Genomic DNA, 12778 nt, shown 5'->3' with positions numbered 1-12778 from the left:
CGTAAAAAAAGCAGGGTTTTAACAAGATGTTCCAACAAGAAGACCCGTGTGAGTGTGTTGGCTCTTACCTGGGAAGGCAGCTGAGTGTTCTGCATCTCTGCATCCTCCTCAGCATAGGCCAGGATGGTGCGAAGGGAGCGGCGTAAATATTCCTCCTGGAAGTCTGAAGACTTGCCAACCAGTGATGCCAAAGACATGGTGACCTGCATCTTAATTCTTGAGAAGTTCTGTTAAAACCAGAGAAGAGTGGGCATTTACCATACAGTTCTTGCATTTATTCATCTAGTTTCATAAGGTTTGCTTTAAATGATACATTAAACCATTATTCAAGAAACAGTAGACACTGAAGTCAATTGATTTTTGAACTACCAAATTCCCCTATTGTCCCCAAGTGCAAATAACTTTATTTTCAAATATCTAATTAAAATGGTTAAATGGAACTTTGTGAATTACTATTTTCAATTTTACAAATTAAATAAAAATGACAAATATTATTATATGCTATATATTATTGTAGGAGCAGAAAATAATGCATCCCAAGGAAACCACTAAATATAGTTGTAATATGTCCAACTGTATAATTAATAACATTAAATGTTGCTACCATATATTTTCTTTCTAATTTGACCATCATAAAGGTAAACAAAAAAGTTTTCCTAGTTAATTGCATAGTCTGTATTGATGACTTCCCAGTCTCCAAACAAGCATTATCCTTTAAGCTGTGCAATATAAAAATAATTACAAACTGATTTTAATTATAAATCCCTGTATAGCAATATGCAGAGTAAAATGGTAGCTTCAAATGGCTTTTTATGAACTTGAAAAAGGTTAATGAGCAATAATAAGGAACCAATAATGCTTAATATGAGCACAGATATTATTGTCAGTCATTATTTTGTTACAATTCTCTTTCTATACATCCTTTAAACAAACCTTACTAAGAAAAAGGGATTTGAAAAAACCCTTGTGTGTCTTTCAGAAAGAGGAACGTGTGAGAGAACATGTTCCCAAGTACGTGTGAAGTCCCATCAATCTCCAGCATGACCAGCTAAGCGGGAAATGATCTCCCATTAGCAGAGACATAATCACCAATGGATCATCTCTACGGCCTGTTTCTGTTCAACTGAGCATGGAGCCAGAGCCTAACCACCCATCACTGCCCTCCAACTCAGAGTGTGAGATGAAAAGTGGTTTAAATGATAGCTTAAGTCAACATATACTCCTATTTGTCTTTCTCTATCCCCGTTTTTCACGTGTCCCTTTTGTTTAACTCCAGCTTCCCCCTAACCTCTATAAAACTGGATCAGTTTTTGGCAAATTGTCATTAAAACTGGACTTTCTGGGATTTTTAAAAGACTAAAATACAAGGAGGACAAAAGTGTGCTTGACAGACGTAAACAAAGGAAGAGGTAAGAGAATTTCTGAATGAACGAGTCATTTAATTGCCACACTGATTTAAATCATAGCTCCTTTCGTTTACAGTATAAACATTGAAACAGATAGACACACTGACGGGAAATACTCCCTATAAACTGAAGATGTGTGTTTTTTCATTAAACCAAACAGACTGTAAACACAGGAAATATTGACTGCAACACAAGTAATCAGAAAAATATCACAGAAAATGAAAGAAGATACTACATCCTATACTTTCCCTTTAGATGCCGCTTTCTTCATTTTCTACTATCACCGTTTCTCTTTCTCCATCGGGATCTTCCCCCCAGGTCCTTTTGAATTCCCTGCCTCCCTGCCCTTAAGCCAAACACACACACTTCCCCACATGTGAGCTAAAACATGGAGGGCGTCTGCCATTAGTTAGAGGGGGTTCGAAACATGGCGGAGGAGACAGTGACATATCTCTCTGCTCTCTACTTAGAGACACATCCTTCAGCAGAAACTTTCTGCCGGATGCTCAAGATAGAAATGGAATAGACATTAAAGCTGAGCAGGAGAGGAAGAGCAAGGAAGATAAAATAAAGATCTAAGTGACTCCCGGCAACAGCATATCCTCATAAGAACAGGGATAACAAGCACTTCTGAACTTTTATGTGCACGCAAATTAAAACTAATCTGAAATAAATGCAAAATCTTATGCAAGATATCCCATACAAAATATTGTAAATGTTTTTTTTTTATATTCCTGGTCCTCACAAGAAATGTAGAAGTATTTTAGTTGTGACAGGTCATTTAGTGTTTGTGCACTTACACTGGCATTGCTGTAGCTGTATCTCATGATGAGGTAGAGGGTGGCACAGGCCTGGCTTCGGTTCTCATCAACAGGGCTGCTGCAGTACTGAAGGACCTTCTGGCACAGGTCTGCACACTGCTCTGCCTCCTCCTCAAACAGCAGATCTCCAAACTGCAAGCACACGCACACATAATTCCGCTTTATACCATTCTTTATTCACTATTTTGTATAAACACAACTTTAACACAGAGAAATATAAGTCACTTCTAGAGAAAATACCTTGACGACGAGTGCTCTGAGTGTGCTGAAAGTGTGAGAGAGGTAAGTGGTGCTCTGGTTGCAGGTGATGGAGTGAAGCAACACTTTTAACACTCCACCCACTACACTGTCCTTACAATCTGCCAATGGCACCGCCTAAATGTGAAGCAGAAATTCAATTGTTAAATAAACAGAAACACCAATCTGGTTTAAAAAAATAACACACAATACAGGTTTTTAGAAAGAAAAAATTTGGTGTGCCTTCATAGATTTATAAAGAAAATGCACCAGTCTTTAATTGTCAACAGGCCTAGTCTTCATTAAAGCAGAAGTTATGGTCAATAAAAAACATTTTTTTAGCCATCCTCCCATAAGAAAAAATGCTGTTGGCTTCAACACTTTAGTATTTCTTGCATTTAAATACATTTTAAATAAGAAAGTTAAAATAAAATACTTCATTGTTTTGTTTTTTCCTGTAGAACTCTGAAATTCTGTTTGGTAATACAGTGTAAAGTTACCAATACATTTTCATTTTACAAATCTTAAGAAAGAAGATTAGACTGCCATTTTATTTTTTGGTAAAATAACACACTCAAGATGTATTTTAAAAAAAACGTAGAAGTTGTGGGTCACTGACTTATGTTTAATATTTTCTAAAGAAAATCTCACAACAGTTAAATCTTTAATAACTGATATTACTATTGTTAAAATCTGAAAGGAGAAGAAGCAACCAACATTTATTTAAATAGCACTTTTCCCAGATAAAAAGTAACACAGTGGAACGTGTAAATAGTAGGCCAACAACTACTTGAAAATAGGATAAAACATGAAATAAAACCCATTGAAGATGAACTAAATGTAAAACAGCAAACCTACTTTACTTAAACAAACACTAAAATAAAATGTGTTTGTAGCAATGACCTCAAATGACCCTTCTCTGCATGGAGGAGGTTTACCGGTACTCTGAAAAGTGAGTAGATTCTTATAAATATTCAGAAGAGCAAACTCCTGGACTGGGAAATTGTTAGTGGGAAAGGTGACTTTTACCTAACCCAGAAGTTTCAAGGAACCCCACAGTTAGCAGGAGCACAGAGTTAGTAATGTAATCCAATCAAAATGATTACTGGCACACAACCAAAATGTTGAAGGCAGCTAGGTATAGGGAAAGTCACAGCATAAACATTTATTGGATTTTCAATGGAAACAACACTTCCATTTAAGGAGAATAAATAAATAGAAAACCTTGATCATTTATTTTTGCTTAAGCTTTCTACACTTTTTCCTTTGGCTTTTAAGTTTTCTAACTTTTGTCTCAAAGGTGAAAGTAACTGAAAGCAACCAGAAGTAATGATTGTTATAAAAAGGGAATTTAAAGAAATGCCATTAATCAGATTATTTATGACTCAAATCTGATTCCACTCAGAATTATGTGACTCAGGTCCAGGTGTTAAAAGAGCCTTTATGATGCTTCTCTCAGAAAATGACCAAAAAAATGATCAAACCTGAATAATGGTCTCCAAAATGTCCAACACTATGAGGTTAGCCTCTGTGGCTAAGTTCCCACTAATGATAGCCTCTTGGTCCAACTCTGCTTTAGTCCTGAAAGAGAGAATTAAGACTGAAATTAGAAAAAAAAGAAACATCCTAACTGAAGGAGAAGGGCTAAAATTTATAATTAAACGTACTTATCATGTTTGTCGTTTGTTTGCCTCCACTGAGTGAGGTCTTTTCTCCAGCGGAGGTTCTCTCTCTGCCCTACGGCCCTATCCATCCCTGACGCATTCAAAACCAGAAAGATTTTAAGTTAAATAAGAAAAACTATACAAATTGCAACAGAAATAATGCCTATGTAATGGGTTTGTTGCGATAAATTTCAAAAATTCAAGTTATTTTAGAATGCAGATGATTGAGAATTCCCAGATTATTGAGAATTCTCCTCAATTCAGTAACTTAGCAACCAATGTTAGTTAAAACACCGACCAGTTTTCCACACAAGAGATTTAACAAACTAACAATGATGTAATATTGCCCAATAAAGGTTAAAACTCCCAAAATTCCTTTAGGAAGTGAAAAGTTTTGCACTGTTTGTGCAGATTATTAACATAATTGTCTTTTAATGCGTTGACCTGAAATTGGTTTAGGCCAAGCTTCAGTTGGCATAAATTTATTTAAAAATAATAACATTTTTAATACGGGCAAATGCACACACCTCCGACTCGTTTCATCATTTCCCCGCGGGCTCCCGTTCCTCTCAGCAGGGCTTCTTCTAACTGCAGTTTGGCCTGCTGAGATTTCTGCAAGGCCTGAGTGCTCACCTTGTCACTGCTTTGCTTACCCTGCAAATGTGCAGTCAAGTCAGGAAACACAAACATATTGCACGCTTTTAATATTCTGCAATAAAAAATATTGCACAAACATACGAGTCATACAGCGAAGATTTCATTTGCATTTTTATGAATAACAAAAACGAAAACCTGCAAATGCATTTGGAAAAAGAAAAAGAAAAAACACATTTACAACCCACCCTGTACTCAAAACAGGACACGCAGATTGTGAGGAGCTCCAGCAATTTGTTGAGCTGGGAGGGGGGCATCTCCACTGCCCAACGCTGAACCAGGCTTCTATCGGCGTTCTTCATCACCCACAGGAAACACACCAACAGGTGTCGGCTGCTGTCTGCTGCCAGAGTGGCTATGGATTTGCCCTGCTGGAAAGAAAGGCAGACTGAGAAGTCCACATTACAACAGAGAGCTCCCCGTGTTTTGTAGTTTACAGTTGGAAAAGTGATGCCCCAGGATCAGTGATCTTTAATCACTTCAGGTAGACTCACATGTTGCAGTGTTTCACAACTAATTCAAGCCCCAGTAAAAGTGAGCAAACTCCCATTCCTGCACACATTGCACCAAAATTCAAGTTGAGGTGAAGAATTCTCTGAACCAAATGTGATCAGATCAGTTCTTTCACACTTGTCTCAGTGCAGCACTGCTCTGTAACCCATCTCAACAGGCATTAAATCTACTGTGGATTAATTTACCTTCATTCGTGTGATGATGAATCACTGCTAAGGACAGCTACTGTAGCTTCATTGTGTGGCACTTTGATAAATGTAGCCATTAACCTCCTGCTGCTTTAAATGTCCCACTAAGAACCTGGTTTCTAGGTGCCGTTTTTCAGAGCTGGACAAAGTAAAGACGGCTGGCACTGAGAATATTGTTGGGAGGAATAAATACATTCAATTTTTATTGATTAAAAACATATAGTTTTATGTAGTAAATGTAAAAAGGCCTATAAAAAGAGTTGAAAAGCAAATAGTCTGGAGAAAAGGAACAAATGGTCTGCCAGCCATGTTTGGATGCATGAAGGATACCAGCCCTATGGTTCATCATAGGAAAACTACCTTTTCCATAATATAATTTCTTGCAACAACATTCGAAGATGTAATTTTTGTCATTGAAAAAAACAAGACAGGAAGAGAATAGCAGCATTTAGTCTGTGTTGTTGCTGTAGCTCCCCCTTGATGGATGTGTTTGTCAGGAAAGACGGCCCTGTTCACTTATGATGGCAATACTTCCCCATAAACCATCTCTCCCAGATGTGCGTGTCCATGTATGTGTTTGTGAGGTTTGTTTCTGGATGGATGTAGTGCATGTGTGCTCCTGACAGCTAATCAATCAGCATCTTTGCAGCTCACCTGTTGGGAGGCAGAACATTTACAGATACAGACTCAAACCAACACACGGACATGTACTTTTGAACTTTGAAAGACAGCAGGAATCTCTTTTTTCACCCTTAAATCCCCCAATCACAGACACACAGGAAAACCTTACCAAGGATGCCATCGACACCAGAACATTCCGTCCCAGTGTGTTGAAGGGGTTCCCTGCAATTGCCATAGCAATAGACTGATTGATGGGTGGGATGTTCTCAAGGTCATCCACTGGATCGCCTGTCTTGTTTTTCCCACTGCGTGTGTCAGAAACTGTGGAGGCAAATTAGACTCAAGTGTGTAAAAGTGCCTTTTTGGAGGTGTAACTGAGATACAAGAATCAATCCTGAACACAAATGTGTCTCTGGGTTTTTTTGTTTATGTGAATATGGGTCATTATAAAAACAGGTAATTGCTGATGAAAAGAAATTTCTGTGATGGCACATGCTCCAGCGGCAGAACCAACTATAATGTGCAACTTTCACATGTAGTGTGTATGCTCTTACTGAAATGAACTGGTCATATATGTGTGTTGGAATGAAGCGTTAGTAATGATTAAAAATGTTGTTGCAAAGTACCTGTGAAATCCAGGTAGTTGGTGGCATCTATAATAATCCCCACCAGGGGGAGGTAGAGCGCAGCCACTTTAGCTCTGATCTCAGGTTTTTCACAGCGGTGGTCCAGATCATGGCAACAAAGCAGGCTGTTGATTGCATTAATAGCCTTTCTTTGGACCTTTCCCCTGCAAATATAGACACATCTTCAGAGCTGAACCTGTCATTTTTGTGATAAAGGCTTGATTTAGTTACTAAGATTCCAGATAATCTTTCAACACAGGTTAATAGCAGATAAACTGCAACAGTTTGGCAAAATGTGTACTTCCATACCCGTCTGACTCCATGTCTAGCGCCGCACTAAGTTCTGTTAGCAGCAGACCAGTGAGGTAATGTTGCTGTTTGAACTCGTGGGAGAGATCAAAAAGTGCTAAGATTCGCTGCTGCTCCTGGAAACTACAAGAACCAGAACTCTGGAAAAAGAAGGACACAAAAAAATGCAGTCACACACGCAGTGGAATACAATTATTTGTTGATGGAGCAACTCTGAGACATCATTTTAAACTGAATGCTAAAAATACATTCATGAATGAACTCAAATCCTTATTGTTTTTTTAATAGATGTTAGGACATTCCAAAATAAGAGCATAATTGAGGGTGTTGCAAAGCAAGACAAACCTAGTCCGTCGTGTTTTTCTTTTGAGTTGTTCAAATAAACACTCACTGACATCCATATTAGAAAAAGCAAAAGAAAAAACATTTTTTTTTGTTCCACAAGCAAATAAGTCCCCATTTACTGCTATGTAAAATGCTCCAAGTTTTAGCAGATTATTAACAGTGTGTTTTTTCTTTTTTCCTTTTCTGGTCCACACCCAATGATTCACTTAGATCCATACTGGGTGTGTACCAACTGTCAAGCTTGTTTATACTAGTTGCCCCATTTCCTGAAAGGCCAGAGCATGGTTTTAGCCGAAATGGTGCCAGCCATGGGGCAAAAAAACCTTCTCCAAACGCATTCAATACAAATCTATTATTTTATCTCTAACTATGTCAAATACTTCTACAGTTATTAATACAGTATCAATCAATTACTTAAGATAAGTCTGGTAGCTTACTTTTCTACTGCAAACAAAACATTCAAATAAATGGAAAAACAGGAGCTGATTGACTGGACTAAAACAGATTTTGACTAGAAAATGTACAGACCTGGGATGAGATGGATGGGGATGGTGAGACAGGTGCAGATGCAGGGCTGCAGAAGAAGATGCTGAGGTTGAGGTAGTGCTCATGACTGCAAAGGATTCGCAGGAACTCCAGACGCATGCTTATCAAATTAGGCATTGAAACACTTTTTGCTGACATCTAAAACAGAGTCAAAGATTAGATTAAAAGTTGTACACAGAGAATGAATTGACCAAAAACATAACATAAATGCATATTTGTTATCATTAAAGCATAAGTTTAAGTTTCCCGAGGAGATTCAGTGATACTTTTTTAATTTTTAGACTTGTGTTATAGCAAATTTACCTGATTGCAGTAGTTTTTCACCAGCTGGAAAACAAATCCTCTGTCCATGAGAGACATCAGATCGTACAGGAAGAAAGCCAAACTGATGTTGACTTTCTCTGCTTGCTCAACCTCCTGAAACAACAAACAACAATCAGAGGATCAGGGCTGCAGTGAGCAAATCTTGCTGGACATCTAGCTGGGAAAGCTGATCTTTTGACACCAGAGAGGCAAATATAATTAGCACCTGTGTGTGTTGGCCACACAGACAACATGTACACTCCAGCAGCAACTGATCATCTCTGATCCAGGGGACAAGACGGTGAAATACAATTTAGATCAAATTGAAAATGGTAGTAAGTTTACCCATTTTTGATCATTGTTTGGTGTTTTAAATTATTGTTAAGCTTTTCAAATCTGGTAATTGTGGCAGTGGGCATAGTTTCTGTATGTCCTTTTCAGCTCATAATCTGGGTTTATTGATTTTTTTCCCATTTTTTGTTTGGATCGTTTTACCTTGTGCTGTTTGACGAGGATGGTGCAGATCTCAGCGGTCACCACAGACACAATGGTGGTTATGTCATCTTTAAATCGGTCAGAGAAGCGGCTTCTTCGAGGAACACTGTGCTTCTCCATCTGGCAGACATGCTGAGCCATGCTTTTCACCTGTTATGACAACAAATTTGAAACAAGGAAAAGTTATTAAAGGTAAGAAACACACAATATGTAAGGACAGCAGAGATCCCAAAAAAGCATAAAACTTAAAAAAAAATATATAAAAAATAGGAGGCTAAAACTTGCAGCGTTAAAAAAAAAAAAAAAAGACAGGTTTATTTTTTTAAAATGCTTGAAATGTGTCCTTAATTGCAAAAGACTGTTGATTATTACAAATTTATAGTTAACATTTATGCATTTGTTGCCAAATCTTTTGTCTTATTGCAGGGTTTCTCTAAAGAAAATCTTTTTAAACCAAGATTAAATTCATAGTGTAAATAATACTTAATCTGCAAGCCACACAAAACACACACCAGAAGCTCAAAGAAGAACCAGGCGTATTTGTAAGCATTTTCTTTGCAGACTCCAGTGCTGACCACCATCTGTAGAGCCAGCTCCTCATGAAATTGCTGCAAGAGAAGAGACACAGAGACTGGACTGAAAACAGGGAAAAATAGAGAATGTCTCACTGAATAAAGCATATGTTCAATAGTATCATTTTTCACATGACCGAAATCTGACCAGTGTTTTCAGTGTCATACTTCCCCCTTGTGGGTATCAGTGGGAATTGAAGGCCAAAGAACACATCCATGCTTTAAAACACTTCAAACATATTTACTTTGGGAACAAGAAGCAAAATTGTTATGCAGACGATACTCAGCTCTACATCTCCACCAAGCCAAATTCCTCTCTACCTCCCGCTTCTCTCACTGACTGCATTCTTGCAATAAAATCCTGGTTCACTACTAATATCTTAAAACTAAACAACGATAAAACTGAACTTCTCCTGATCGGCACCAAATCCATTATAAACAGCATCCAGAACCTCTCAATTCCCTTTGAAACTTCCTCTATTTCCCCCTCCCCTCAGGTTAAGAGTCTGGGAGTCATCTTCGACAGCACCCTCTCCTTCACTTCTCACATCAATAACATCACCCGATCTGCCTATTTCCACCTTTGCAGCATCCGTCGTCTTCGCCCTTCCCTCAGTCCGCATTCCACAGCCGTTCTGGTGCACAGTCTTGTCACTTCCTGCCTGGATTATTGCAACTCCCTTCTTTTTGGTTTACCACAAAAAACTCAGCTGCCAGAATTATCTCTCAAACACCTTTCTCCCAACACATCACACCTGTTCTGCAGCAGCTCCAATGGCTACCAATCACACACCGGATTACATACAAAATACTCCTCCTGACTTTTAAATCCGTCCACAACCTTGCTCCATCCTATCCATCAGATCTTGTTCATGTGGCCATTCCCACCCGTACCCTCAGATCCTCCTCCTCCCTTCATCTGGATGTCCCCACTGCTTGCCTTGTCACTATGGGGGGCAGAGCATTCAGCTGCTCTGCCCCCCGGCTCTGGAACTCTCTACCTCCGGACCTAAGAAACATTGGGTCTCTCTTACAATTCGCCAAAAAACTGAAAATTCATCTTTTCCAACTCGCCTATCCCCTCCGATAACTTCCTATTTATGGCCTATTTATTTGTACATTTTATTGTGCATTCGATTGCTTTTATCTTATTTTATTTTCACTTTTATGTACCGCGACCTTGGGTTCCTTGAAAGGCGCCTAACAAATAAAATTTAATATTATTATTAAATTAAAGTAAAATATCAAAAATAAATAAATGTACCACTGTGACGAATTTATTCTTGAACAGCCAACAACAGCCCTGCCACATAACCAATTAAATAAACATTATTATCAATGATAAACTCAACTACGAGCTAGAAGATAAATTATATCATAAATAGGTTCTTAAAATAACAAGAAAATTGTTAAAATATGCAATAAATCTATGTTAGAACAGTTTAATGTTTAAATAAATAAATGTTGCCATCCAAAAGTGCTTGGTAGCTTGTATACAAAATAAAAAGCTGAAGGGAGAAAACAACACATTTTCAACCCCAAAATAAATGTAAACTAGATTATAGTAATGTAAATCCAACTGCATTAGAATTTATAGTGCATCCTCATTTATTAAAAGCATCGAAATACATGTTTGATCCTTAAACTATTTCTGGTTACAAGATTCCTTAGACTATACTAATATAATTTACTCAGCAGTTAATGACTTACCTTTATTAGTTAAATGTGATAAAATAAAATAAAAAAACACCCTAAGCAATAACAGCATGATGGATTTTCAAAGAAAGATAAGACTTTATCCTTCTGTTTATCAAGGTCTCCCTCAAATAAGCAACGAATCTTCAGAGATTTTATCAATAATTGTACAACTATAAGGTACATTTCAAAATCAATTCAGTATGACTTAAATGTTGAAGTAAGACAACACCTTTCTGCTGGAGGGCCTGGTGCTTCCTATGGCATTCTGATGGTTGTTTATGTCCACATAGGTGGACATGCGGCTTCCTGGGACGTTGTGGCCCTTTACACAAAAACGTCAAATTCATAGAATTAGATAAATATTCACTAATGCGAATTGCTTGTGGACTATTTCAATAACTACTGAACAGTGACAATGTTGTGTATCACAACGTAGATTTTATGAGATATTAAAAAATCTCAGTGTATATTATTGTCTACCATTATAATAAATATATAGTTATAAATGTTAGCTTGACTCTATCCAAGTGTGCAGTAAATTTAGGCTTAAGTGAATTCCTTCTTTTAGAGAAAGTCTTCCAAAAAAGAACAGATGTCATCCTTACCTTGGAAGAAAGAATGTTGTTGACCTCAGCATCTTCAGCAGAGTTGTGAGGACCTGGGATGTCGGGGTTGCTGCTGCTGCGGATCCTGGACTGCAGAAGCATACTCCCAACGGTGGCGGCTGTGGCGCGACCCATGGTGCTGTAACGGCTCTCTGCTGCAGAAGTTACTACACCTGAGCCTGAACTCAAGTTCAGAGAGAAAAAGGTTAAACTAAAAAAGGAAGACAACAAACACAGAACTCCATTTGATAAGGATTATGCTAGCACCTGCACTCTGAGTGTTTTGGGGGGGATCCGGCAGACAAAAAACCCAGTACAGGTAGGTTGCCAAGAGGCTATTCCTCCCCTGCTGGTCCTTGATGAGCTCTGGACTGTTATGCAGACTGTTGACAATGGATACAACTGACTCGAATGCTATCTGGGCAAAGGTTGCTGCAGAAGAGAGAAAAAAAAATAGTCAACATAACAGATACAATTTTGGAAAAAAGTAAAAAAAAAAGATATAGAACAAATTCTTCACACTTTAGTTTAAATATTTACTAAATAGAATTATTCCTCACCAGTTTGCCCAGCGATTACCATTGGCTGCATGATGAGCGTAAAAAGTTTATCCAGAACTCGATGAAGGAAGAGGACCAGAGGCTCCAAGCTGGAGGACGACAGTGATATGATGCTGAGCTTCAGTTCATGCTCCAGCTTGTTCTCTGGAATCTTCTCCTCCTTGACCCGCAGAGGGAACACAACTCCTCCTTCCAGTGCATGGCAGAGGGTAAAGAAGCGCTCTAGGTGATTGTCCTAGTGCAAACAGATGCGTTGTTACAGAGCAGCACTTTTATAGGAAGCAGAGAAACCAAAAATAAGTAACAGAGCACTGATGAACAAGAAAGGAAGAAGTTATGAATTGCTTCAATGAGGTTTTGTCAAAACTTGTCTGGGAATCATCTCTAGTTTAAATACCTTCAATGTAGAAATACAAGGAAAGTGAGTTACAAAAAAGCCCACATTTTCATCCGTTTTCATCTTTTACTTACTTGAGTGTGTACAGAGGAGACAGCCTGCACCTCTAGGCTAAAAAGGCCTTTGTGACCCTCCATCCATTTGACTGGAGGAACCTGAGGAGGAAGTTTCTACAAGATACAAAAAATTTGATTTTTCAATTGAATATTTTTTTACTG

The 12778-nt window shown here is 38.1% G+C and overlaps 1 protein-coding gene across 3 annotated transcripts in view; it reads right to left on the bottom strand.

The window, feature by feature from the left end:
• Nucleotides 1-12778, bottom strand: part of dock8 (dedicator of cytokinesis 8) — a 53169-nt gene that overhangs the window by 12783 nt on the left and 27608 nt on the right. For 2 of the 3 annotated variants that reach the window (XM_023958356.2, XM_023958358.2), the window contains 19 exons: nt 12635-12730; nt 12164-12398; nt 11871-12035; nt 11604-11782; nt 11228-11320; nt 9241-9336; nt 8729-8878; nt 8234-8347; nt 7913-8068; nt 7040-7179; nt 6731-6894; nt 6274-6425; nt 4971-5153; nt 4656-4782; nt 4132-4219; nt 3949-4045; nt 2468-2602; nt 2207-2359; nt 69-227 (listed from right to left, as the gene is read on the bottom strand). In XM_023958356.2, coding sequence (XP_023814124.1) covers nt 69-227; nt 2207-2359; nt 2468-2602; nt 3949-4045; nt 4132-4219; nt 4656-4782; nt 4971-5153; nt 6274-6425; nt 6731-6894; nt 7040-7179; nt 7913-8068; nt 8234-8347; nt 8729-8878; nt 9241-9336; nt 11228-11320; nt 11604-11782; nt 11871-12035; nt 12164-12398; nt 12635-12730 — 2682 coding nt within the window. The remainder of the gene's footprint in view (nt 1-68; nt 228-2206; nt 2360-2467; nt 2603-3948; nt 4046-4131; nt 4220-4655; nt 4783-4970; nt 5154-6273; nt 6426-6730; nt 6895-7039; nt 7180-7912; nt 8069-8233; nt 8348-8728; nt 8879-9240; nt 9337-11227; nt 11321-11603; nt 11783-11870; nt 12036-12163; nt 12399-12634; nt 12731-12778) is intronic. The other variant, XM_023958357.2, reaches the window with a different exon arrangement.

The sequence above is a fragment of the Oryzias latipes genome, chromosome 9 (genome assembly GCF_053564925.1).
Source record: "Oryzias latipes strain Hd-rR chromosome 9, Olatipes_Hd-rR_3.1".
NCBI lineage: Eukaryota > Metazoa > Chordata > Actinopteri > Beloniformes > Adrianichthyidae > Oryzias > Oryzias latipes.
The sequence above is the reverse complement of the archived record's forward strand: the minus strand, read 5'-3'. Positions and strand labels throughout refer to the sequence as shown.